At 37.2% G+C, this 23,073-nt stretch overlaps 2 protein-coding genes across 5 annotated transcripts in view; both read left to right on the top strand.

Annotated features, from left to right (window-relative positions):
* abat (4-aminobutyrate aminotransferase) overlaps window positions 1-7,998 on the top strand; it is a 34,159-nt gene extending 26,161 nt beyond the window's left edge. For both annotated transcript variants that reach the window (XM_069149874.1, XM_069149873.1), the window contains 6 exons: window positions 166-314; window positions 1,009-1,146; window positions 2,580-2,747; window positions 3,166-3,312; window positions 3,913-4,024; window positions 4,584-7,998. In XM_069149874.1, coding sequence (XP_069005975.1) covers window positions 166-314; window positions 1,009-1,146; window positions 2,580-2,747; window positions 3,166-3,312; window positions 3,913-4,024; window positions 4,584-4,705 — 836 coding nt within the window. In that variant the 3' untranslated portion in view covers window positions 4,706-7,998. The remainder of the gene's footprint in view (window positions 1-165; window positions 315-1,008; window positions 1,147-2,579; window positions 2,748-3,165; window positions 3,313-3,912; window positions 4,025-4,583) is intronic.
* A 3,136-nt stretch (window positions 7,999-11,134) lies between these two features.
* pih1d1 (PIH1 domain containing 1) lies at window positions 11,135-21,443 on the top strand. Of its 3 annotated transcripts, none has more exons than XM_069149866.1 (11): window positions 11,135-11,198; window positions 12,575-12,684; window positions 14,831-14,888; window positions 15,071-15,259; window positions 16,628-16,689; window positions 17,214-17,292; window positions 17,373-17,469; window positions 18,631-18,657; window positions 18,924-19,002; window positions 20,815-20,958; window positions 21,317-21,443. In XM_069149866.1, exons 2-11 carry the CDS (start codon window positions 12,607-12,609, stop codon window positions 21,350-21,352), a joined length of 849 nt encoding a protein of 282 aa, XP_069005967.1. In that variant the 5' UTR covers window positions 11,135-11,198; window positions 12,575-12,606; the 3' UTR covers window positions 21,353-21,443. The 3 variants fall into 3 exon arrangements, with proteins under 3 accessions (XP_069005967.1, XP_069005965.1, XP_069005966.1); XM_069149864.1 differs by having other exon boundaries at window positions 17,211-17,292; XM_069149865.1 differs by lacking the exon at window positions 11,135-11,198 and adding an exon at window positions 11,225-11,304 and having other exon boundaries at window positions 17,211-17,292.
* Window positions 21,444-23,073: the final 1,630 nt, after the last annotated feature.

The following is a 23,073-nucleotide window of genomic DNA, read 5'->3' as shown; positions in this document are numbered from 1 at the left end:
ATCACATGCCCTGACTATGGAAATCTGAAGTCTTTGGTAACACCAAAAGTTAAGTGAATATACAGTATAAAACTGGCAATGATTATTAGATTAATTGGATAGATACATGAGTTATTATTCCAACATTATAGATTGTGGCTTACACAATCTGTTTGCCTTGTTAAGGTTGCTTGGCAACAACACACTCCAAAGTAATTCACAAGCTGGATGTGCCATCATTCGACTGGCCGATTGCCCCGTTCCCCAAACTGCAGTACCCACTGGAAGAGTTTGCCAGAGAGAATGCCCAGGAAGAGGCTCGTTGTCTGGAGGAGGTAGGCTGTGTGTAGGCTATCCACATGCTGAAATGTCTTTGGGCAAGACAGTGAACCCCAAGTTGCTCCCAATGGCAAGTTCTGCTGCCATTTGTGTATGAATGTTTATTTTGTGTGTGTGAGTGGGTGAATGGAGGCCTAGTGTAAAGCACTTTGAAGTCATACAAATAATAAAGCTCTGTATATGTTTGGACCAAGTGCTGGCATGTGTGCACAGTCATAAAGTAGGCCTACATTCTATATAGCCCAGACGGCAGTCACAGCAGTTGGTTGATTAACTTGTATTTAGTTCCTGATTCTAATTTACCATAGCCTTGCAAGGAAAATAGACAATTTCTAAAGAATATTCAAAACTTGATTCTTGGTAATTATACATATTTATATAACCTTTGGTGATTCATTAATCAATAGATCTTTTAAGATATAAATTACATTAAAAAAAAATTTGAGTTCGGAGTTATTTAAGTTTTGAGTTTTTAACTATAACACTAAAAATCTCTTTCTATTCACATTTAACCAATTCATATTTTCAGTGTATTGGCTAATATATAGTAAGTTTTGCCATTTTTCTTATATTAATTTATTGAAATGTTTCATTTAGTCTTTAATATTAAAACCTGAAAATGGCTTTTCTAACAAAAATAGGAAATTAAATGGTGTGCTTGTGCATTGTGACTCTTGTGTACATTTCTAGGTGGAGGATCTGATTGTGAAGTGGAGGCAGAAGGGTAAGCCAGTGGCAGGGATTGTTATTGAACCAATTCAAGCTGAAGGCGGAGATAACCACGCCTCTCCAGACTTCTTCGGAAGACTCCGTAACATTGCACGCAAGGTAAAAGATACCACTATTGCAACAGAGTTTTTAGAAGTTCTCAGCATGTTTCGCTTATTTTGAGGTGCATCAACTTGTAAGACAAACTGGTTTGCAAGCTAACATGAGATGCATCAAGCATTTTGAGTCATAGGTTGTAATAGCCGTCCCTTGGTAAAATAACATCTTTCAATAGAGGAGTGATTGGATAATCAACACTGGATTGGGATGCATTTTATTATACAACAATGTCATCTGAGTACAGAATGAGGACAGACTAATGTAGGTGAACTGAGTGCTAATTGACCACAAAGTGAATACTCACTCATACATAGTACTATTAATACCATAAATATGTTGGTTGTCTGGTTTTGTAACTATGTTGTTTGAGCCTCTTATGACTTTAACTTTATTTTACTTCACTGGACTTAGCTCCCTGATAGTCATGACATTTTTAGAGACAGATAGAGCCACGCCCATGAGCATTATGCCATGTCAAAATTTTAGTGCCCTAATTTCGTACCAGCCCAAAGCTAGTGTAAGTGCATATCCAAGGGAATTTGAATTTAATACTCTCAAGTTACTTTTTAACTACGCTTGCATCTTGAGCCGTGCTGCGCTGAAATGGGTGGAACATCAAAACAAGGGGTGTGTCTGTAAAGATATCCCAGTGCAATGCAATTTTGGTCTTATTCTTTAAGTTGAGCCGACCAAGGGCTATTTGCGTTACTTCAGTGGGTAAGAGCGCACATGAATAGGCCTCTCCAAAAACACACAGACAGTTTTGGTGGATAGTTTTGTCTTTTTTTTTTGCAAAATAAAAAAACCCGTTTTGACAGCACATTTCTCACTGCAGGGATTTGTGGTATTGGGCTGTTTACAAAATACAATTTACATCCAATCATTCCTTGTGGCAGTTCAGATCCAGAAATACTCTTAGGACATCTACAGCATTTGGATGGAAAAACTTGTATTATGCGGTGTACAATTTACCCAAGAACAGATTTATTTTGCATCTTGAGAGGCAATAAATTGATCAGATGCTTTTGTACCTTTAACACAAGATTTCCTCTTGAATTTTTATTTGTACAGTATAAAAAGTTTAATTTATTAAACTGGTTGTCTTTTACTGGTTTAACCTACTAGACATGAAGACTTGATAGTTTTTCAACAAACCACTTGTGCATCAATGGTTATTTGGCATGTGCTGTCGAGTTAGGGTGTGCAAACCCTGTCAATGTCAACAGTCATACAGTGGTTTCTCTGCTGGGATGCAAGGTTCTAGTGGAGGTCTTCCGTGCATCTTTGTGGAACTGAAAATTGTAGTTTGGCCCTGAATGTGTCTGTTTTTTAAAAACTTTTCTTTTTCCTTCCTTTCCTCTTGCTTGTATTCATGATCTGTCTACCTAAGTCATGTTTCTATGTCTTAGTACATTCATCTTTTATCACCCTAGCATGGCTGTGCTTTTCATGTGGATGAAGTTCAGACTGGTGGGGGGGCCACGGGAAAATTTTGGGCCCATGAGCACTGGGGCATGGATGACCCTGCTGACATCGTCTCCTTCAGCAAGAAGCTTCTGACTGGGGGCTACTACCACAAGGATGAATTACAGGCTGATAAGGTTTGTAATTTGTTTGTTTTGTCTTTGTCCTGGAATAAAATTCGAGTCACAAAAGAAAAAGAAAAAAAAAAGAAAGAAAATCGGATTTATTGAACACAGTTACCACATTTGGACTTTTTGCTAGTCATATTCAGTACATAACAAAGAAGGTTCATGCATAGATTTCCAAACTAGATATGGATCCCAGGTTGAGCTGACATGCAAAATACAAGACACACATCACATTATTTACAAGACTTACAACACAAAACTCAGCAGTTTTTAATTTACACAACCACCTCATGGGTACAATCAAATTACCTTAAAGAAAGACCATCTTTTTTTAAATTGGATTTTCAGTGTTGGAAGTTAAAAGCTGTTTATAAGATAAATATATTTTATTTAAGCAGTGTGTTTACTTGCGTTGTCTTTATTTCAGCCGTACCGTATCTTCAACACATGGATGGGTGACCCATCAAAGAACTTGTTCCTGGCTGAGGTTCTCAATGTGATTCGTAAAGAAAACCTTCTGGATGAAGTGACCCGTTCTGGGAAAGCCTTGTTAAATGGCCTTTATGAGCTACAGGTACTGTGCTTGTGCATATTTAAAGTCACAGTTTATTGTATGTGCTCCAAACTTGTCTCAATTTAAATATTTTAAATTTTCAATACAACTTGTTCAGGTTTACACTCCCCGAATTTAAGTGACCCATGTCAGCAATTAATGAATAAGAGCATGCATAATGCAATATGAATTGTACATATTTTACATGTCATAAAGCAGCTTTGCCATTTATTTAATTGCTTTTGCTGCAGCAGAATATTAATTTATATTTTATTGTTTTAAAAATTTTGTTCTGAATTTATTCTTCCCACACAGTAGTAAAAAGAAACCTGTCAAATAAGTATGGCACCTGTAGGGAGAATTGAGATGAGCGGTAGTAATGATAAAATCAATATCCATGCTGCCATCCTGCCATATTATTAATACTGAGTTAGCTACCCCCTAAATATGTGTGGGGTATTAAACTATTGTGTAAGTTGGAATCAATGATCAGAGTAGCTTTTTTGATATTTTATGTTCTCAATCATAATCATGGCTTTTTTTTTTTTTAGCTCGGGTCATGCTCAGTGTGTTTATGACCTAAATGTGTGTGAACATGACCTACATTTGTCTGATCCCCAGGCACAGTACCCTGGCATGTTGAGCCGAGCTCGAGGACAGGGGACCTTCTGTGCCATTGATATCCAAGATGATGCAACTCGCGACAAACTCCTGCTCAAGGCCAGGGACAGAGGTATAAATTATAATAAAAATATTTTAACATTCATGCTTTTTTTCTAACTTGGGTGGCTGTTGTTTTTTTCATTCTTGCACCCTCTCATGCTGAGTGGGTACTGCAGTTTAGTTTAAGGTGCGGACACTCATGGTTTGGCCCTGCAGGTTAGCCCCTGATACAAGGATGCATTGGCAATACAGCAAGCTTTCCAAAACTAAAGGATGATGTACTAAACTGTTCTTTACTGAGAAAAATTGTTTTTCTATAATTCTCTTTGCATTATCAGTAACTTAACACAGCTCTTAAATGGTAGAAAGTGATGACTAAACATTCTTTTTTTAGGGCGTTGAACCGTACCAGCACTTGTGGCAATGAACCTGGATATACCTAATCTCATAGTGTTTAATAACTCAGTCTAAGGAACAGTTTACATCACTACATTCAAACTGAAAGTGTGTGATTTGCACTGTGTAAATTAGTTTTAAAAACAAGTTGTAGTTTTTACCACCAATGTTTACATGAAGGTGGACACCAGTCAACAGTGTGGATATATAGTAACAGTGTTTGTCATTGACAGGTGTCCTGCTGGGAGGATGTGGGGAGCGATCAATCCGTTTCCGTCCATCACTGGTTTTCAAGGAGTATCATGTTCACCTCTTCCTCAACATCTTCAATGATGTGTTGGCCCAGCAAAAATAAATCCTGATCCTGAAAGAACCTAACTGAAACTACATATGTTTGAGTTCATCCAGAATGGAGGGAAGGAAACTCCAGACAGTTTATGTCATGATAAGCACAATTCATACAATAATATATTGTATCAAACTTTAATTTCATGATCCAGGGCCATTTTAATTTCTAACAGTGAATATTGGCCATCTCTATAGGCAGAAATAATAATGACGTCCTCTCACTTGTGATGCCACAAAGATGTACCCAGAAACCATTCAAAGCTGATGGCAGTGATTATTGCTGCAATAGCCGAGAAGTTTCATGCTTTTGGAAAATAAATCTAAACATTGAAATGACTCCAGAATCATTATCATCTGGATTCATGTTTTTACAAGTAGACTGATTAGAGTACAAGTACTCTTGATTAAGTCATGACAGACTGCCCATCATGTCAGCAAAACAAGCACTAAAAAGGATCATTGTGTAGGATTTAGGTGGATCTATTGGAAAAAAAATCAAATCTAATGTTCATAATAATGTTTTCATTAGGTAAACTACAAATTGTTGTCTTTTTGTTGACTTAGAATGAGCCTTTCATATCTACAAAGGGAGCAGGTCCTCTTCCCCCTCTGTGTTATAGTTCACCAGAATGGGCAAACCGAATACTGGTTTGAGAGAGGGACTTTCACGTTTTTATGTTACTCAAAGACCACCATGAGTTCTCCTTGGAACTCATTGGGTTGCAGTCTGCACCCTCCCGTTAGATGCCACTAAATCCTACACACTAAAGGAAAGATTCCAGCATTTTAGAAAACAATCTCTATCTAAGACAAAGTACTGGAAGCGCTGAGAAATCACCCAACCACATTTCCAAATGTAGCAGTTTGACATTCAGACAATCAGTCATTTCATTTTACATGAATACTCATTGATTTCTGTGGTAGTGTTTGCTTGGAGCCGTTGATCTTTTTCTCTGAAATGTTGTTTTCAAAGGTATTCCTGTAAATCAAGTTAAATCAACCTGTAAGGCTGTGTTAATTGGCTATTTTTGTGACAGTTTTTCTGTTGTCATTTTTCTGGTTCTGGCACAAAAAAAATTACATCTTCATTCTAAATCTGGTCAACAAAACTGAACGGTTTGGATGTTTTTCCAACCAAGGAAAGTAGCTGCAACACAGCTGCAGATGCAACACTTTCAGAATCTGTGAATGAATCTAATTTCAGAGATTAAGGGGTCTGTTCCTTTAATAGGTATCACATCAATAGATAAATGTAAACAAATTGAGAAAGAACCTAATTCCTATTAAACTTTACTTAATGGCTCAGAACAAAGTGTTGCACACAACTTCTTTTAGTGCTCATATGCCAACATCATCTCGCCGCCTAACTCAATCAATGAAGTTATCATAGTTTGTTGTAAGAAGGCAGACAGTCGTCCTGGATTCAGACTCCTGTGTCAGTGATGACTCCATGTATGTCACAAAACATAACTGCCAGCTTGCATGTCATTTAATGCTATCTGTTAGAACTATCCATGTTATGATAATGACTGTTGTGTTAGGAATGACTTTCCAGCTTGAAATGTTGTAGCTCAGAAAAATGTGATTCTTAAATTGACCATGAAAATGACAATGTCCTAGATTAATTCGTGCTTGCATGTTACTTAAATGTTCTTTCTTTTTGTCACTGGCCTCGGAGCAGTTATCTGTAAACCCTGGGTGAACACATTCATTTTAATCTTGAACAAGAGCATTTCTTCATTTAATTATCAGTTTCACGTCTCACTTGATTATAATTTCATTTAACATATTTCATTAATGAGACAATGCAGATAGTGGTAATAGTGGCATTGAATTATATAGAACGAAACTGACTATTTACACTTTGCATCAAGCTGTTTTTGAGATGTTGAGTTTGTCTTTTAGATAACTACATTGGCACAAAAACCCAAACACTAAGGTAATTTGATGCCAATCCTATATTACTCAAATTAAAGATTATATACAAGTACAAACACAAACATTACATGAAGTAATAAAATACTAAAAACAAAAACAAACATTATGAATTTTTGCTGGTACTTCAAGCCACTACCTGCTTGTTTAAATGTATTTAGTTATTGCAGTATCAGCTGACCAGCACTCATTCAAATGCAGCTTCCTTGCTAAACTTTTGCATTAGATGAGCTACAGTAAAAATCCCATGATAATGGGGTTTTTTTTTTATTTTTTTGTTTATATGGCTTTAGATTCTTGAAGCCATTTCATTCCCATGCTAAATACTCTTCAGATGAGATTGATTTGTGAAGGTTCACAGATGTGATGTACCATTATCTTCACAGACAGTCAGCTGCTATTAATAACTAATAGGTATCCAATCAGGTTTTGTCATTGTGATTGTCTGTTTGTGTTTTTCTTATCCTCTAAAAACACACTACACAGTTGTACTGGATGTTTTCCTCAAATGTCCAGAACTTCCGGCATTAGAATGAGCCCATTTTACACTCGAAAATAAATTTGGGGGAAGTGGCACAAATGTTGATTTTTGGAAGATTTATAAGGTAGAGCGGTGCAAGTTGCCTCGCTGAGATAGACCCAAACAGGGCTAACTGTAGCTAAGTATCTGAACTTGAAAGCACAGGTCTATCAAACAGGGTGCTATATCAAATCATGAGTAATACGAAGCTGTAGTAAAGTTTCAAACAACTAGCACTAGCAATAGCACAGGTCTTATAAATACTTGCCATTTTGATCATGTAAATCTGCTTAAACTGATTCTGTAGGATACTCCAGACCTTAAGTGTTGTCTGTGAATGTTCCATGGAGCTTTTAGGCAAGTGTTAGGAATGTGAACAGGTTTATAAACAGTGTTTACCATATTGATTCCATTCTTTATATTAACTTGATACGATGTAACACAAATATACATGAATATATTTGCATCTTTTTACATTCATGTTGCATAAATTATATCCCACCTAATATAAATATTGAACATAGTTCACAGGGTCAGTTTGTCTTGTATGATTTACACTTAGTATTAAACATACATTTTAATGAACATGTAATGAAGTCAGTAGGGTTGGATTTGTAGAGAGCGGATGTTGCTCAATACGATGGTGATGATGACAATAGTGCCTGTCTCCTTGTTGTCAGTCAGTATTACATAGATTATCTGTAATTTAAAGAAATGACATTAACTACTTGCACTTGTGATCTAAGATAAATTATAAATGTAATTATTTTAGATGGCTCTAACAGTTGTCAATAAAACATTCTGTTCTTGTACTGTGATAAATAAATTAAGTTTTGAGTAACTCAGTAATCTTGTGAAAGTTCATTTTTGACCCATTCATTTGACAAAAATGAACAAATCAATAATATTAACACAGGTACTAATTAACAGCTATATAGTTCATTAATCTCAGCAGACTATATATTGCATGCAACCTGTGACAACTGATTACAGTAGATTTAAAAAGTGGTTGACCAGGAGGAGTTTGTTTTTGTTTAATAATTTCCTGGGACAATTCCTGAGAATCTTTATAACTAATTAATGTTGATTACAGGGATAATATAAATTTCACTGACAGGAAAGCTCCCTTTAAACCCAAGTAAATATCAATTGATTACTCATTTATTATTAGAAACTATATGTATTGACATATTCCTTTCATTACCACAAATGGGTAATGAAATCGAATAAAATGACAAACTTGCTCTGGTTGCTGTTGTATGTTTTGAATTTTGAAGGGTACCGATTGAACATTGTCCATGGTTTTGAATAGTACCAAATGATATAATAAAGTTTTAATTTGGAACTTCAATTGGGAAAGTATTTTGAAATTTCAGACCTGATGACAAGATAAAGCTTTACCAGATTTGATCTAGCCTGGCTAAAGACCTTTTTCATGGCAGACATTTTGACATGTCATTGTGGGGGAAGCACAGGTGTATCAATGATGGCTGCATTCCTAATATAAGAGGTCCTGCTTGTGTGCCAGCTGCTTCACTGTCATGGCTTACTGAGACACCAGCACAGAGATCCACATTAAGCAGCAAGATCCAGTAGGACAAGTAAAAGGACGAGTGTATTGAGTGAAGCAATGAGAAGATCATTGGTAACTTTCACTGTTGAAAGGTTATTTGGTGTGATACACTTTAACTCCAGAATCCAGGAATCCAGGCTTCTCAAGAAGAGGTTTAATTACAGGAACTTTAAAAGCCTTTGGTGCATAGCCTGTTAATAAAGACTGAACTGATCTTGTGTGGAAGTGTTGAGGATAAAACATCCTTGAACAGTCTTGTCGAAATGGGGTCAAATAGGTGTGTTGATTGCTTAGGTTAAATAATTTCTGAATTTAGCTCAGAGAGATTTATTAGAGAAGTGATCTAAAAAATAAATCAGGCCTTATACCTGATTCTAAAGCTGCTGTACTTGATGATACATCTGACAGCTGTAGGAATGATGTGGTTAATGTTTTCCCCAATAGTTATATTTGTAAAGAAACTCATGAAATAATGATTTCATGATTTCACTACTGAGAACTAAAGTAATGCATGGCTCAACAGAGCTCCCTTGGCATAAACATTCATCCTGGTTGATCAGGTCATATAAAAGTACATGTGTGAATGCACCCAGGAAGCATTCAGGGGCACATAGATCTGATCTGCACAGACCACATGCGGAGGTGGTCTGGGACACATTTGACCACATTCTTTTAGCAGTGTGAAAGGAAATGCATCTTGGGCGACCTACTCAGCCCCTGGTTTCTCATTCCTGTTTTTATAGTTGACCTGGTGCTTCCCCATTGTACCGCCACATTAAAGCAGGTTTTATTTATTTTGCTGTCCTTGTTGTGTAGAAAGCTTTAAAAATGATGACACTACACAACATGCTGGGTGAAATATACTGTACATACCTTTACCTGAACAGCCTTAAGGGAGGCGCTAAACAACATAATGCAGGGTTGTCACAAGCACAGATAGTATTGACTTTGTGTAGAGTCTAAAGTCTAGACTATAGACAATTATAAAACTGCAGAGACTGGATAAGTTGTATCCAAAGCAGGATCAGGATCAGACCAAAAGATAAATACATCAAGCTTTGATCACTGAGAGATAAAACAATGACTTCATCACAGATCTGTGATGAAGAAAAAAGAATAAGAACGCAAACCTCCGATTAGCTTAAGTCCTGTCAAAAGAAAGCTGTCTAGTAGTGATCTCAGAGGACAAGTACAGCTTCAAAAACAATTCTTAGGAGGGGAAACATGGCCAAACACTTGGGGTGAGCTAACAGCAGCACTTCAGTGAATGATGGATAAGCGTAAACACACCTCAAAGCTTTAAGGAACTAGTTGAAGACTAAAGAAGACCAATGACTTCTGACTGTCATGGACTTTACCCCACAGTCACCCTTGATCAACCCCATTGGACATTTATGGAGCACTTAAAGACAACATTTCTCACATCTCTTTGGAACATTGTCACATCATGTTTGGATAATAGAGGTTATTCATGTAAAAAAAAAAAAAATCACTCAAATCTATGAAGGTGATAATATTAAAATGTATCAAATTCTGAACAAATACAAAATATGATTAATCTTCTCACACTTTTGATCCCACTATTTACACTTGGGAACGTTTCATGTTCTATACAAAAATATTGTCTGTATGTTATGAAGTTATTATCATTGGAATGTCTTGATGACTGAACTTCAGTCTCTTGGAAAACTTAATTCAAACAGCAATTCATTGCAAAGTTATGTCTGATTAATGACAGTACATATAGCCAAAAACAAAGACACAATGTAACTGTTGCCAAAATCTAGTAAATTACTTTGTGCTTTAAGCAGAGGTTATAAGCCCAGAGGTCTTCATCAGGCTCACAACAGGGCATTATTACTAAGGAAGGAATTATTATTCTAAAAGAAAAAGTTAATGCCACAAATACCTAATTTTGTCATTTTGCAGTAGAAATGATGTCGAAATTAGGTACTAGGTATTAGTTGTACATCATGATGTGCAATTGTCACATTGGGTTGATTTTAGACAGCAAAGACCAGATCAGGCTTCTGTCATATACAGAAGACAGATGCTATGGGATGCCAAAGCGCTATAGGGACACACAATGGCCATGGAAAATAAATGAATAAATGATTAAAATGTACAGATCTGACCTTTAGCTCCACCTTGGCCAGTACCTTGGTTGAATCCTGGCTCCTTTTGTCCATAGATTTAAAAGGTCTTAAACTGTTCCTTATTGGTAAAGAAGGTCACTATTTCCAAAGTCAAAGGCACTGTGTGTGTGTGTGTGTGTGTGTGTGTGTGTGTGTGTGTGTGTGTGTGTGTGTGTGTGTGTGTGTGTGTGTGTGTGTGTATGTGTGTGTGCCTGTGTGACAATAAAGTCATAATAAAGTGGAAATGGTGCTTTTATTCTGAAAAGTTTGGGTAGGAAGTTGTTGCTACGTTGAAATCGGCTTCGCACAAGTCCCACTTAGAGGGACGGCTGAAAAGGTAAACAAAATAAAATATTTTGGGGGGTCTTAGTCATGGGATGGGCGTAGTAACCCCACAACATACATAACAGAGAGTGAAATTATTTGTAACAGAAAAGGAGGAGGTAAGTCGGTCGGTCCGGATGCTAGTAAGCTAATGCTAAGCTAATCTTAAATGGGAAACAACGTGGACTAAGAGCTGATGAGACGTGTAACCAAGACTACGAACTTTTGCCTGCTTTAGCCTGTAGTTGCCATTGCCTGTATCAATTAGCTTTGGTGGGAATTAAAGCGATGTACTCTTTAATTCCCACCAAAGATAACTGATGTGCAGGTTTCCGTACACCAGGCAGGGCTAATATATCTCTAGTTGTTCCTCTGATTAGAATGTAAAAAAAAAAAAAAAAAAAAAAAAAAAAAAAAAAAAAAAAAAAGCCCACTGTCCTGTTTACACCATACGGAGAACTCTTAGGAGCACTGACATGGATTTAATTTAATTGCACATACGTGTTAAAGAGACACCCTGTGATGATTAAATATTGATTAAAATTGCAAAATAACCTCTACCGTGAACTCTATCATAAATGATAGGAGTCTTTTGACACACACACACCGTTTAGTGGTAGTTCTAGTTGCCTACTAAAATAATGCCTTTATATGACTGTAATAATAGGCACCATAAGTTGTGTGCAGAGAGCATTGACTTTGCTGTTTAACGTGAATCTTTATGTTGAGTTTTGTCCCAAACGGCAGCAAAAATTTGAACCAGTTACAGCTCATTAATCTTCACCTAGACTACTGTAGTACCCAGTTGCATCCGGGACCTTTTTAAAGCTCGGTTTGAGACTTCAAATTCTTAATTAAAGGTTTTTATTACAAGCTGGAGGTGTGGTAGATGAAGGAAACAAGGTTTTAGGAAGTGGCTTTTTATCATACATCAGCATGCATATGTACAGCTGGAGGTTTGTATGCTCATATTCCACATTTAACTGGATAACACAATGGAAAACCTCCTGATAGCAACAGGAAGATTACTGAGTGGCATTATGGAGAATTATTAAATGTGCAATTAATGCACACTTTAGTAGATGCAGCTTTCTTTCCATGCGTCATTAGTGAATATTAAGTTGAGTTCATTCTGGCCTAGCTTTACCCTTTAAAGAGTCCTGCCCCTGAATTGAGCCGCGGTCCATGGGTTCCAGTTTTTTGCTCTGTCAAGTTATCCTGATAACTTCATAAATCTGCCTCTTGAACCACATTTTTTTTAATGTTGGCTATTTTTTTTTTCAGTTTTACATTAATGATGGTTAATGAGAATGACAGTACAAGTGAGTTTGGTTCAGTGTTATTTAAAAAATAAAGTCATTAATTGTTCCATCTCTTATTTGATTGCAGGATTGGTGAAGAGATTTTTGCCAACGGCAAGGATGACAGACTCCTCACTTCTCAGCTCTGAGCTGGAGTTACAGCAACAAGAGGAACTGTATCAACAATTGCTCTTGCAGGTAATTTTACTTTTATGTTAATTGTAAGGTTGCATATTTGTTGCATAACAGTCACAATAATAGGGTGTTCAATGATATATTAAAAAAAAGAGCAGCGTAACAGTCACGAAGGTGAAAAGAGCTGTCATAAAGTCAGCTATCAAACTCGGTAACATCAATTACACTGAATCTTGAAAAAAATTATTTATTATAAGTTACTGGGCCCCTTAGACTGATTTAGACCTAGTCAAATTCAACTTATACATTTGTTTGTAAAAGGAGTAGTTTCACATTGTAGGAAACAACTTTCTTGTAGAGATTTAGATATGATCAATACCATTCTCATGTATTTATGGTAAATGTGTAGCTGGCCACTGTTATGGTATTAACCAGATCATAATTTAATAATACACATACACATTATGATGAGGAATAATTGGCTGTAATGTTTGACTCTGCAACTAAATCCATGATATTGAATATTAAAGATAAAGCGCCTTCAGTGAACAGTTCATGGCGCTAATTCTCCACATGATATGTGCCATTAAACCGCAGAAGAGGACCCATTAAGATGACATTGACAAAAGAGTGACAGTGAAAATTAGTGATAGAAATATGACATTTCTCTCGGTTTCAATTCTAACCATTATGCGGTCAGCTCAAAAAAATATTATATGGCAATTTCATAATAGCTTAGTATAAAGACTGGAAATATAGGGAAGCTGGCAGTTAGCTTGACCCTGGACAGAGCTTTTTGACATGTTACAGCTTTTGTGTAATGCGTCCAATTATTTATAAATTTTTATAAAATGGTAAATTTCATATCGGAATTACGTGCCTCACTGTATTTACACTTTGGTTTTTGTACTGATTATAAACAAGATAAAGTGTTTTAGTTAATTAGCCTAAAAGATGTTGTCATTCAGATTTTGTCAGCTACAGCAGAGCCGGGCTAACTGTTCCTTCTGTGTTGTCAGTCTTTATGCTAAGATAAGTTAAGCTAAGTAAGCCAACTGGAGACACAAGAGTGGTAATATTTATCTCATATAATTCTCAGTAAGAGAACACGTATTTCCAAAATGTCAAAATATTCCTCTAAGAGGAAACCAATGCAATAACATTGTTTTGTTATGACCTGATGATGGCGGATTGATAAATTCCGAGACTGCGTCTTGTGCGCGCGTACACAGCGCAGCACAGTGACATGCACAAAGCACAGAAAAGCTATTCCCGTCATGAGGAAGTGCTTCAAGTTTCATTACTTGATCAAAATCAGCACTTGAGTTACACATGCTTTTGTGAGATGTGGTCTGGTGTGTGTCTAAATTTGGCAAGTAGGAGTGGTGTGACGCAACAATTGTGTTGTTGTGGGCGAGAAACCTTTGCGTTTTGAATGCATGTTGTCATGTCGGAGAACTCAAATGTTATGGCACCACAGTTCAGGTCATTTTCTCTGAATGTTGTCCCTCAGATGCCTCAGAACATCACAGTAGAGCTCGGTGTTGAGAGTCTGACCCTGGAGGATGAATTCATGCTGCAACCTAGGAAACGCAAATGTCCCTTAAAGCACCTTGCCCCGCTCACTGCCGCATCGCCTTTAGGCTTTCTAAAGCAAATTAAGGTTCTCCGTTATGATATCCGATATATCGTGCATTACATACGATATCCAGAGTTTGACACGGAATTGGATGGTGCGCCATCTTGTCACATCCACGTAATAATCACAGAACCACCGGACCAGCGCTCACAAAAAACTTTTGTGACTCAGGAACAGATGATCAAGTGACGAAATCTGTGACACCTACTCATTATGGTTATAGCGTCCTCCTGCTCTGTGCACGTCTGGGTGCTGTGCTCCGATCGCATGCAACAGAATCAGTCTTTATAAACCATTTTGATTATGTGGATATTGATGTGTCAGGAGATCTAATACTAAAATGCTTGAGGTTAGGTCAGTTTCAGGTGAAGCTATAGAACTTATTGCATTACTTTTCTGTTCTCTGCTGGCTTCCAGGGGAAGAAAATAATACTTTCAGAATAATCCCATACAATAAAACCCTTTCAACCATACTGTAGATTACATTTTCTATTACACTTATGCATTTTACTCTGCGATGGCTCTGCAAACCATAAAATAATTTGAGAAAACTGCTGGTTATCTATTTAGACGATGGGAAGGATGCAAACTGAAAATCCAGTCTCCAAAGTAATCCGGCCAGAACCTGGTAAGATTTTCCATTGTACAAGTTCTATCAGATCTTCGCATTTAGAAGACGGGGGCACAATTTGTTCATTAATAAGAGTGTTATTTTGTGTTTTCTCTTTTTTTTTTTGTTTCTCTTTCTTTTTGTCCTTTGTTTTATTTTCTATCTCCTTTTGTTTCCCTTTCTCCGTTCCCTTCTCTCAGGCATATGTGTGAAGACTATTTTAGAGCCAGGCAAGCAGAAGATCTTCATCAACATCTGTCAATCAAACTCAGTTCCGCCTCCACCAGAACTCTCCAGAGAAGAGCTTGTGGAGCTTCTCCAATCAGAAGATCCCAGTGGCTACAGAGTTCCCATGAGCCTTGGGGAGCCACACATAGAAGTAGACAACAGTATGTTACCAAAGCCAAAGATTATATATTTCTTAGGCAGACATTTGAGGTTATTATATATCATAATATATATCAATTAGGTTCATTTAAAATGGTTAAAGTGGCAATATTATATGCTTGGCACAAGTGGAGAGGAGAAACTGATTCACTATGGTCAGTTACACAATTTCTATCTGAAGCTTTCTAATTCAGCCAATATTATCCATTATGAGCTACCGGTCACATCTGACCAAGCAAGGCTGCGTCATCAGAACCGCTAAGTCTTGATCAATGATGCGGATTATTGCTTATGAATTCAACTTGTTTAAGAAAGCCCGTCTTTTTTCAGCGAGTTATCATGTTCTTCAGTTCCGGTGTGTAACTTACAAAACAACCCTAAAAACCACACCAGTGCTCCATCGGGACCCGCAAAGTTATAGTTTAATTGAAAACCGAGTAAAGTGTAATGGCCAATTTCTATGAAGCATAATAATCTTTAAGTGAATGAATCGTTCCACGCCATCGCATACAGTGTAATGTTAATGATGGCAGTGTAGCAGTAAATTTCATAATGGTTCAGGTAGTGACAGCAAAAAAAAAATGTGCTGGAGGCCGTATAAAAGCTTTGTGGTAACACCATACTTATGTGTTTAGGCCTGTGGGTTCAGTAACTTAATCATGACATTGAACTGGCACAGACTAAGATAGCTATTTGATACAGAGTCATGAAACCTTTGTAGCTACAGTGATCTTTTTGTTTTGAAACTATGATACTGAATTATCTTTAAGACAAAGTTTAAGAAAAATACAGGCTACAGGTATGCCGTGAGACCTGTTATAGTGACATTAAAATGAGTGTTTACGGAGAACGTTAGAGGCACAAATGGTTGTCATATTTAATTACACCCACAAAGAATCTAAGCAATCTATAAATATGGACTTGGCATGCTGTAAAACACAAATATTCTGCAAAAGAACTCAGGCTCTGCTCCTGAAACGTTTCATCTGGACATTAAAACAACGACTGAGCTTCGAGTGAGCTGGTCCATCGAAGAATATTTTAAATTCCATTACCTTATTAAAGCACTAGAAGGTGGTTCTTAATGTCATTGACCTCTCATAAGACAGACCAAATATGGTATTTTCGAGCTAACCAATATAAGCTTCTAGCATACAATGTGTGAAGCACTTTTGTAAAGAGGAAATGTTAATGCAGACCGACTATTGATGTTTTGAATTCACATTCTGCCTTCAGACAGCAGGAACTCCGCAACAATTTAATTTTAAAATGTTGTTTATATGTTATTTTCCAGTGGGATGGTAATAGAAGGGAAACTCCTGTAAAAGTCTGTTTGATCGACTAATTCAAAATGTCACTCTTCATTTCAGGCTCTCAGGGTTGTTCTGCTTATGACGTTGTCATCAACCAGGATTTCTTTCAGAAGTGTCAGGTGTGTGTGTGTGTGTGTGTGTGTGTGTGTGTGTGTGTGTGTGTGTGTGTGTGTGTGTGTGTGTGTGTGGTCGGTCTTGGTTTTTTTTTCAAATCTTTCCAACATTTGAAAATTTTAGATAATGGATGTGTTTGTTTATCTTACATTTGATATGTGTTGTTCTTTAGAATCATCTGTAATGCATTAATCTTAAGTAATTTTCTACACCTGACCAACAGAGGGCCTCTTTATGCAGCAGTTATATTTTTATAGCTGCCCTTTTTGAACTACCTTGAATGCAATATAAATTTTACATGAAAACAATCAAATGTTCTCACATGTAAGATATGATATGATATGAAATGTATTGTAGAGTCGGGATAGTAACGGTTCTTCCCAGAATGCCTAGCGGTTGTTCGAATGTTCATAGTAGGCACCATAAGTGACATGAGTTGGGCATTAATGTAGTTACCTGTGATTTGTGTGTTTGTGTGTGAAAGTTAATGACATCATCACAGTATATATACATTTATGTCTTTCAGAAGGACCCCTTATTTCAGCAGTTTGTTATTCTGGTGTCCATAGAGGGTTTGGAGAACAAATATAGTCTGGAGCTAAATAGAGGTAAGAGAGAGTGTGTGTGTGTAACCTTTCTTTCATGCTGGAAGCAGTTCAAGGACTTCATGTTTTTTTTTTTTTTGCAGACTGGAAGGTGCTAAAGAACAGAAAGTTCTTGGGTTCTGTCAGCGAGCAGAACATCCGGACAAAGAGCAGGCCGGTGATTCAGGAGCTACAGCCTCAGTAGGTCCTTCTGCACTAGTTAACAGAAAATACACCGACCTATACACTAGAGCAGTGGTTCTTAACCTGGGTTCGATCGAACCCCAGGGGTTCGATGAGTCACTCTCAGGGGTTCGGCAGACACACACTGCGGTCAAGTGAGCCACCGCTTTAAAAAATTAATGACCGTCTATTCCTTAAGGTGCGTTCACACCGAGCGCCCCGTTCGGTGTGAACGCACCTTAAGGAATTAAACTTCAGCAGAGCCAGCTTCAACAGCAACTCTTCGGAACAACAACGCTCTCAACGTTTTGATGTCACCAAATCGTACCATACCCTCGTATTGCCAAGAAAGCCCTTGAGATACTCACACCGTTTGTTACAACGTATCTTTGTGAGCAATCCTTTTTGAGGATGGTGGACATGAAAACTAAGAAAAGAAACAGACTTTGCTGCGAAAATGATATGAGAGTGGTACTTGCCAAGGTGAAGCCGCGCATTTCTGAACTTGTATCTGAAAGGCAACAGCAAAAGTCACATTGATTTGCAGTAAATATTCACTGAGTTATGTTTTTGTGTGAAATTCATGTTTTGTTTGTCGACAAACCGATCCTCACAGCATCGTACGAAGTTGCGTACCTGATCGCAAATCATTCATTGAGTTATGTTTTTGTGTGAAATTCATGTTTTGTTGGTTTTGTTCTTTGCACACAGTGATTTTGTGTGCAACTGATGCATGGTTAATTTTGTGCACTAATAAAATATATATCTATGTTTTGAAGAAATCATATTTTATTTTTCCAATTACGAAGGGTTCGGTGAATGCACTGATGAAGCTCGCAGGGTTCAGTACCTCCAATAAGGTTAAGAACCACTGCACTAGAGTCTCTTGTTGTTGTCACGTGCACACTGACATCTTTGACTCTGAGTGCATCGATGTGGTTGTAGTTAATTCCTTGCAGGGGCACAGATCCAAAATGTCTCCAACAATATGGTGATTATTTGTATGGATATTTCATGAAGTATGTTCATTCAAACTGAGGGCTGAAACATGTACATTTCTCTAATTCTAACACTTGGACACCAGAAATAAAAAAGAAAAGAAAAGTAAGGTGACGGTTTGTTATTTTATGATTTGTATTAGATGCTAAAATCTTCTACTCTCTGTCCTTTTTCCTCCAGGGAGACTCCCACTGCTGCTCCCAAAAGGTGAGACTCATTTTACTTTATCTGCCTTTTATAAGTTTTATGCAACGAGAGGGCAACTCGTCTGGTTCTTTTGGACGTTTTTCTCCCTTAAAGAGAATTGTGTTGAATTGTTGGGTTTCTCTGTATAATGCTGTAAAATTCTGCTGTAAGGATTTTAATGTGTTAAGTGCCATGAAATAACCTGTGTTGTGATTTGGCGTAATGTAAATAAAATAAAATTGAATTGAATTGTCAGACACATCGACATCTTTTCTCACTTTGTTCAGACCAGAGTTCACTCTGCTTGTGGAGCCTCCTGCTGGTGACCCTGAGTACCTCATTGCTGAAATAATGCTTCCTGGAGTGGTGAGACAGAATAATACACACACATGCATAACCTCACGTTTGATTTATACATTTCACTTACTGTTGTGGGTTCAAGGGAGAGGAGTTTTAGAAAATCAGTTTGGAACAAACTCCATTATTCTCCTCTACCCTGTTTCTTCCTCTGCCGTTATCTGCCTTAAACATAGTACCATAGTGGTTTTTTTTGTTTAGCACATACAACGACTCTTAAGGGTCAAATCTGTTGACACTGTTGAGAGCTGCCAGGTCAATTACATTGGTACTACAGAGGTTATAGTTAGTGTGTTGTACGGGATTATATTATATTGAAATGTTGTTCAGATTGATATTCTTCCCCACTCGTGCTTATATATGAACATTAAAAGCAGCTCTCGGTACAATACAGTCCAATCGAACACCACGACAAATTAACATATAGTTAAAATTTCTCTTTTTTTTTTTTTTCTTTTTTTTGAGGTAGAATTCATGGCTGAGCTTTTGTATTGAATTGCATTCGATTTAACAGGTGCAGCTATAAGGTGTTAGCTAACAGCCTCCAAAGATAAATGTAGATTTATACATTTCACTTACTGTTGTGGGTTCAAGGGAGAGGAGTTTTAGAAAATCAGTTTGGAACAAAACTATGATTTGACCTTTACCAAACTACAGATTTAAATAGCAATTGTTACTGTAGCTACATCATTTTGTTGGTTTACGGGTTTCTATAAATTAAAATACCCGTCCAGGGATTGGAACCTCCATCCTTTGGAGCCAGATTATTGTCTATCAATTTCTTTATTGGGTTTAGGGACATTTACACTTCAGCAACCTCAGCCAAACTTTAAATAGTGTCACATTTGACATCGGTTAGTCCTCATCCTGAAATCATTGTATCTTGCAAAAATAAAGGATACTGTTTGGAAATGCAAAAATGAAATTGTAAATGTAAACAGTGGTTGGTCAAAGAGGTTTTTCTATCGTAAGCGTCCAAATCATCCAAGGTTAGAATTTTAGGTATATTATTCATAATTAGTGTATTATAAATATTATACTGTATTGTACTCATACACTTTTGCCTCAGACGTGCAGCTTTCGCCACTCTGTTTTTGCACGATATAATTGATGAAACATAAAGTGCATATTTATCACCCTTTTTACGAGGTCATTGTCAGCTGGAAGCATTAAAAAGCTTGTTTAATCAATAAAATTAACTTTTAAATAAAGTTAATAAATTCTTTATAGTAAAAGTCATCATTTTACTTGAGAAAATCCACTGTCATCGCCAACTGATAGGAATCTTTTTGTGGTTTTCTTCTGTGCAAAACCAAAACTCACTGATAAAGAAACCCATAGCTACAGAAAATAAGAGATGGGGCACAGTCACTTACTGCAACTGCTAATGTTGAGGTTGTTCTATAAACAAGTGAAAAATCACAAATAGGTCAACGGAGTAGATTTACTTCTTTATTTTATTATTCCTGTCAGAGTGCAAAAGCCTCTGCAATAACATTTCAGAGGTCACACAATCAATCCTCTTTGATCCAACATAGCGATAAAATTAAGAAGAAAATGTATCCATTCAGCTCCTTTTCAAAACAAGTCACAAAGTACTTTACATAAGATTAAAAAGACAATAAAGGAACACTATGAATGAAAAATTCGATTGAAAAAGTAAATTCAAAAGGAGAAAATTCCATTTTTTGAACTGCAGTCAGTTTCGCATAGCAAATACACAGTGTGTCGATCACTTGTCTTTTTAGCTGCTTCGTCATGTGATGTCATCGTGACATGCCAAGTAGCGTCTCAGCTGGGTGAACTTGTCTCCTTGTGCAGCTGTCGTCTCGCGCTCTGGTTCTGGATGTTGGAGAGGACCAGCTGGTGTTGACGGCTCGGCCCTCACTCTTCCACCTGGATATCTTCCACCCCTTCCTGGTCGATCAGGAAAACAGTGTGGCGGAGTACAACAACAGCAGACAGGTACAGAAAGGATACACTGTACACGCAAAGACACAAACAACTGATAGTTGTTAAATGCACTGTACATGGACATTAAGACATTAAGATATATGTAACACACTGCTAAACTAAACACATTATATAGTATATTCAAGACGACATTACTAGACTACAAAATGAAAAAAGAGTAAGTCACAAAGAAACAATAAAATATACAGCACCTAAACACAAAATACACACATTTGACACCAGAACACACACACACACACACACACACACACACACACACACACACACACAACACATGAACAAACATATTTTTGCACACATAATAACTCTTAATATACTGTACACTTTATTTCTGTTGTCTTTCTCCCAGATCCTCACAGTCACTATGCCTGTGGTGTCTTTGTGATACTACAGTTCAGGTCCACTTGCCTTGTTTTTAGTTTTTTTTTCTCAAAATGATGCCGTGATAATAAAAAAAAAATGTTTTCCTAAAGTCACATTTCTCTGTGTTATTTGTTCATCAGAGCATAATAAGTCTTCTAATAAACAGAAGCAGATCATAAAGTCTGTAATGTTTTTTCATGCAGGGGTAGGGTTTCTGTTTTTTGGCTTTAAAACAAAAAATAATTGCCTGGTTGCATTAGAATTGTCTGCTAATTTTTATTTAATAGTATTTTGAAATATTCAGACACGGCTGTGAGCCCCTTTTTTTTTTTCCTCACTTGGCCAAGTTGCTTTATTTTGTGGCTCAACATGAGGCTTTAGTGGGCAAGAGCTCACATGAACAGACCTATCATACGTATTTCAACCCCCTACCATAAATAACATTCTCAGCCCATGGAGGCCAACTCGAAGTAGCATAAATTTGGTAACTCAGACCCTGAAACTACCAGAGAAGTATGTCTGTTTCCTGTTTCCTCCTACGTGAAGTTTGGCCGGCGGTGCTGGTCTGCTCATTCTTCAGCCATTACTAAATTGTCAATACACCGCTGTTTTAAAGGGGATGAGTTGAGCTGATTTGATTTACCATGACTGAGGTCTTCAGTGACACACCTTCTTCTATTCCTCCCTTCCTTAACCAATGCGCCACACATGTGCTTCTATTTGTGTTCACCAAGTTTTGAACCTAGGCATGAGCTTCAGCCTTCAGGTACCAGGTTGCTTCTTCCTGCTTAGCATAGCCTCAGAATGAATAAAGTTTTTTCAAGTGTTTCAGATGTTTTATTATTTTACCCAGTTAACAGAAATCCAATTTGCCAGGAAAACAAATTGATTTTTGCATACAATACTGTGGAAAAAAAAAATTGGGTTTGTCAAAAAGTAAAACTCAGAGGTGCTTTTGAGCTCATGGCCTCCATCAGCTTCACTTTGCTAATTAAGGCCCTGAGACAGTAAGTGTATTTAAAGTTAGAAGGGTTTTTTTTATGCTTTTTTTAATTTAAGGGTCACAAAAGATGCAACTAGAAAAGTAAACATAAGTCCACTCTTCAGTACTAGTGTGAGTAATTTTAAATGTAGCCACCTGAACTCGAATTTCAATAATGTCTTCAGTAAATAGCTTCAGCTACATTCCTTTATAAACACGGGATCATTTTTATTCTGTTATGCAGCAATGTAGCAAGCAAAACATGAGGTCAAAACCCAATCAGTATGATTTTTGGCCAAAACCATGAGAAGATGTACTAGAATGTATTCTAGCTTTGGTTCTGTGGGCTCTTTTAATGTGGAGCTCTTTCTGTGAATTAGAAACCTCCCCTTTCATGGAATAAGCCAACTAGGAAGCAGTCACTCCGCTATTTGTGGACCTGCTCTGGTCATCCTCCTCTCTGTCGCTGTCCTCTTTTGTCTCTCTTGTCCTACTGTTGCTGAGAATCCACATCTGTTCATCTCTCTCATGCTTCTCTCTCACTATTTAGTGGGAAAAAGGATGGGATCGGAAGTCATATAACATTTATTTTTTCCCATGTCACTGACTGCCATCTGCAAACGTACATGTTTGGCAAGTCGTACCACCAGCTATTAAAGGTGCAGGTCACCAAGATGGCAAATAAAATGTGACTCTAAAGTAGCTGAAGTAGCTTTGGATGCCATCCTCTTAATAGTAACAGCTGCCAAAGCTCATAGGTA

The sequence above is a fragment of the Embiotoca jacksoni genome, unplaced genomic scaffold (genome assembly GCF_022577435.1).
Source record: "Embiotoca jacksoni isolate LCO1_2020_lvr unplaced genomic scaffold, fEmbJac1.0.p SCAF_15, whole genome shotgun sequence".
Lineage (NCBI taxonomy): Eukaryota > Metazoa > Chordata > Actinopteri > Embiotocidae > Embiotoca > Embiotoca jacksoni.
Note: the sequence above shows the minus strand (reverse complement) of the source record. Positions and strands in the feature narration are given on the sequence as shown.

Excerpts from the sequence above, each read along its gene's own strand:
- pih1d1 (XM_069149864.1), top strand. The coding sequence starts at position 12,607 with ATGACAGACTCCTCACTTCTCAGCTCTGAGCTGGAGTTACAGCAACAA. Across the intron at positions 14,889-15,070 it reads AGTAATCCGGCCAGAACCTG|GCATATGTGTGAAGACTATT; the intron begins GTAAGATTTTCC and ends CCCTTCTCTCAG. Across the intron at positions 20,959-21,316 it reads AGTACAACAACAGCAGACAG|ATCCTCACAGTCACTATGCC; the intron begins GTACAGAAAGGA and ends TCTTTCTCCCAG.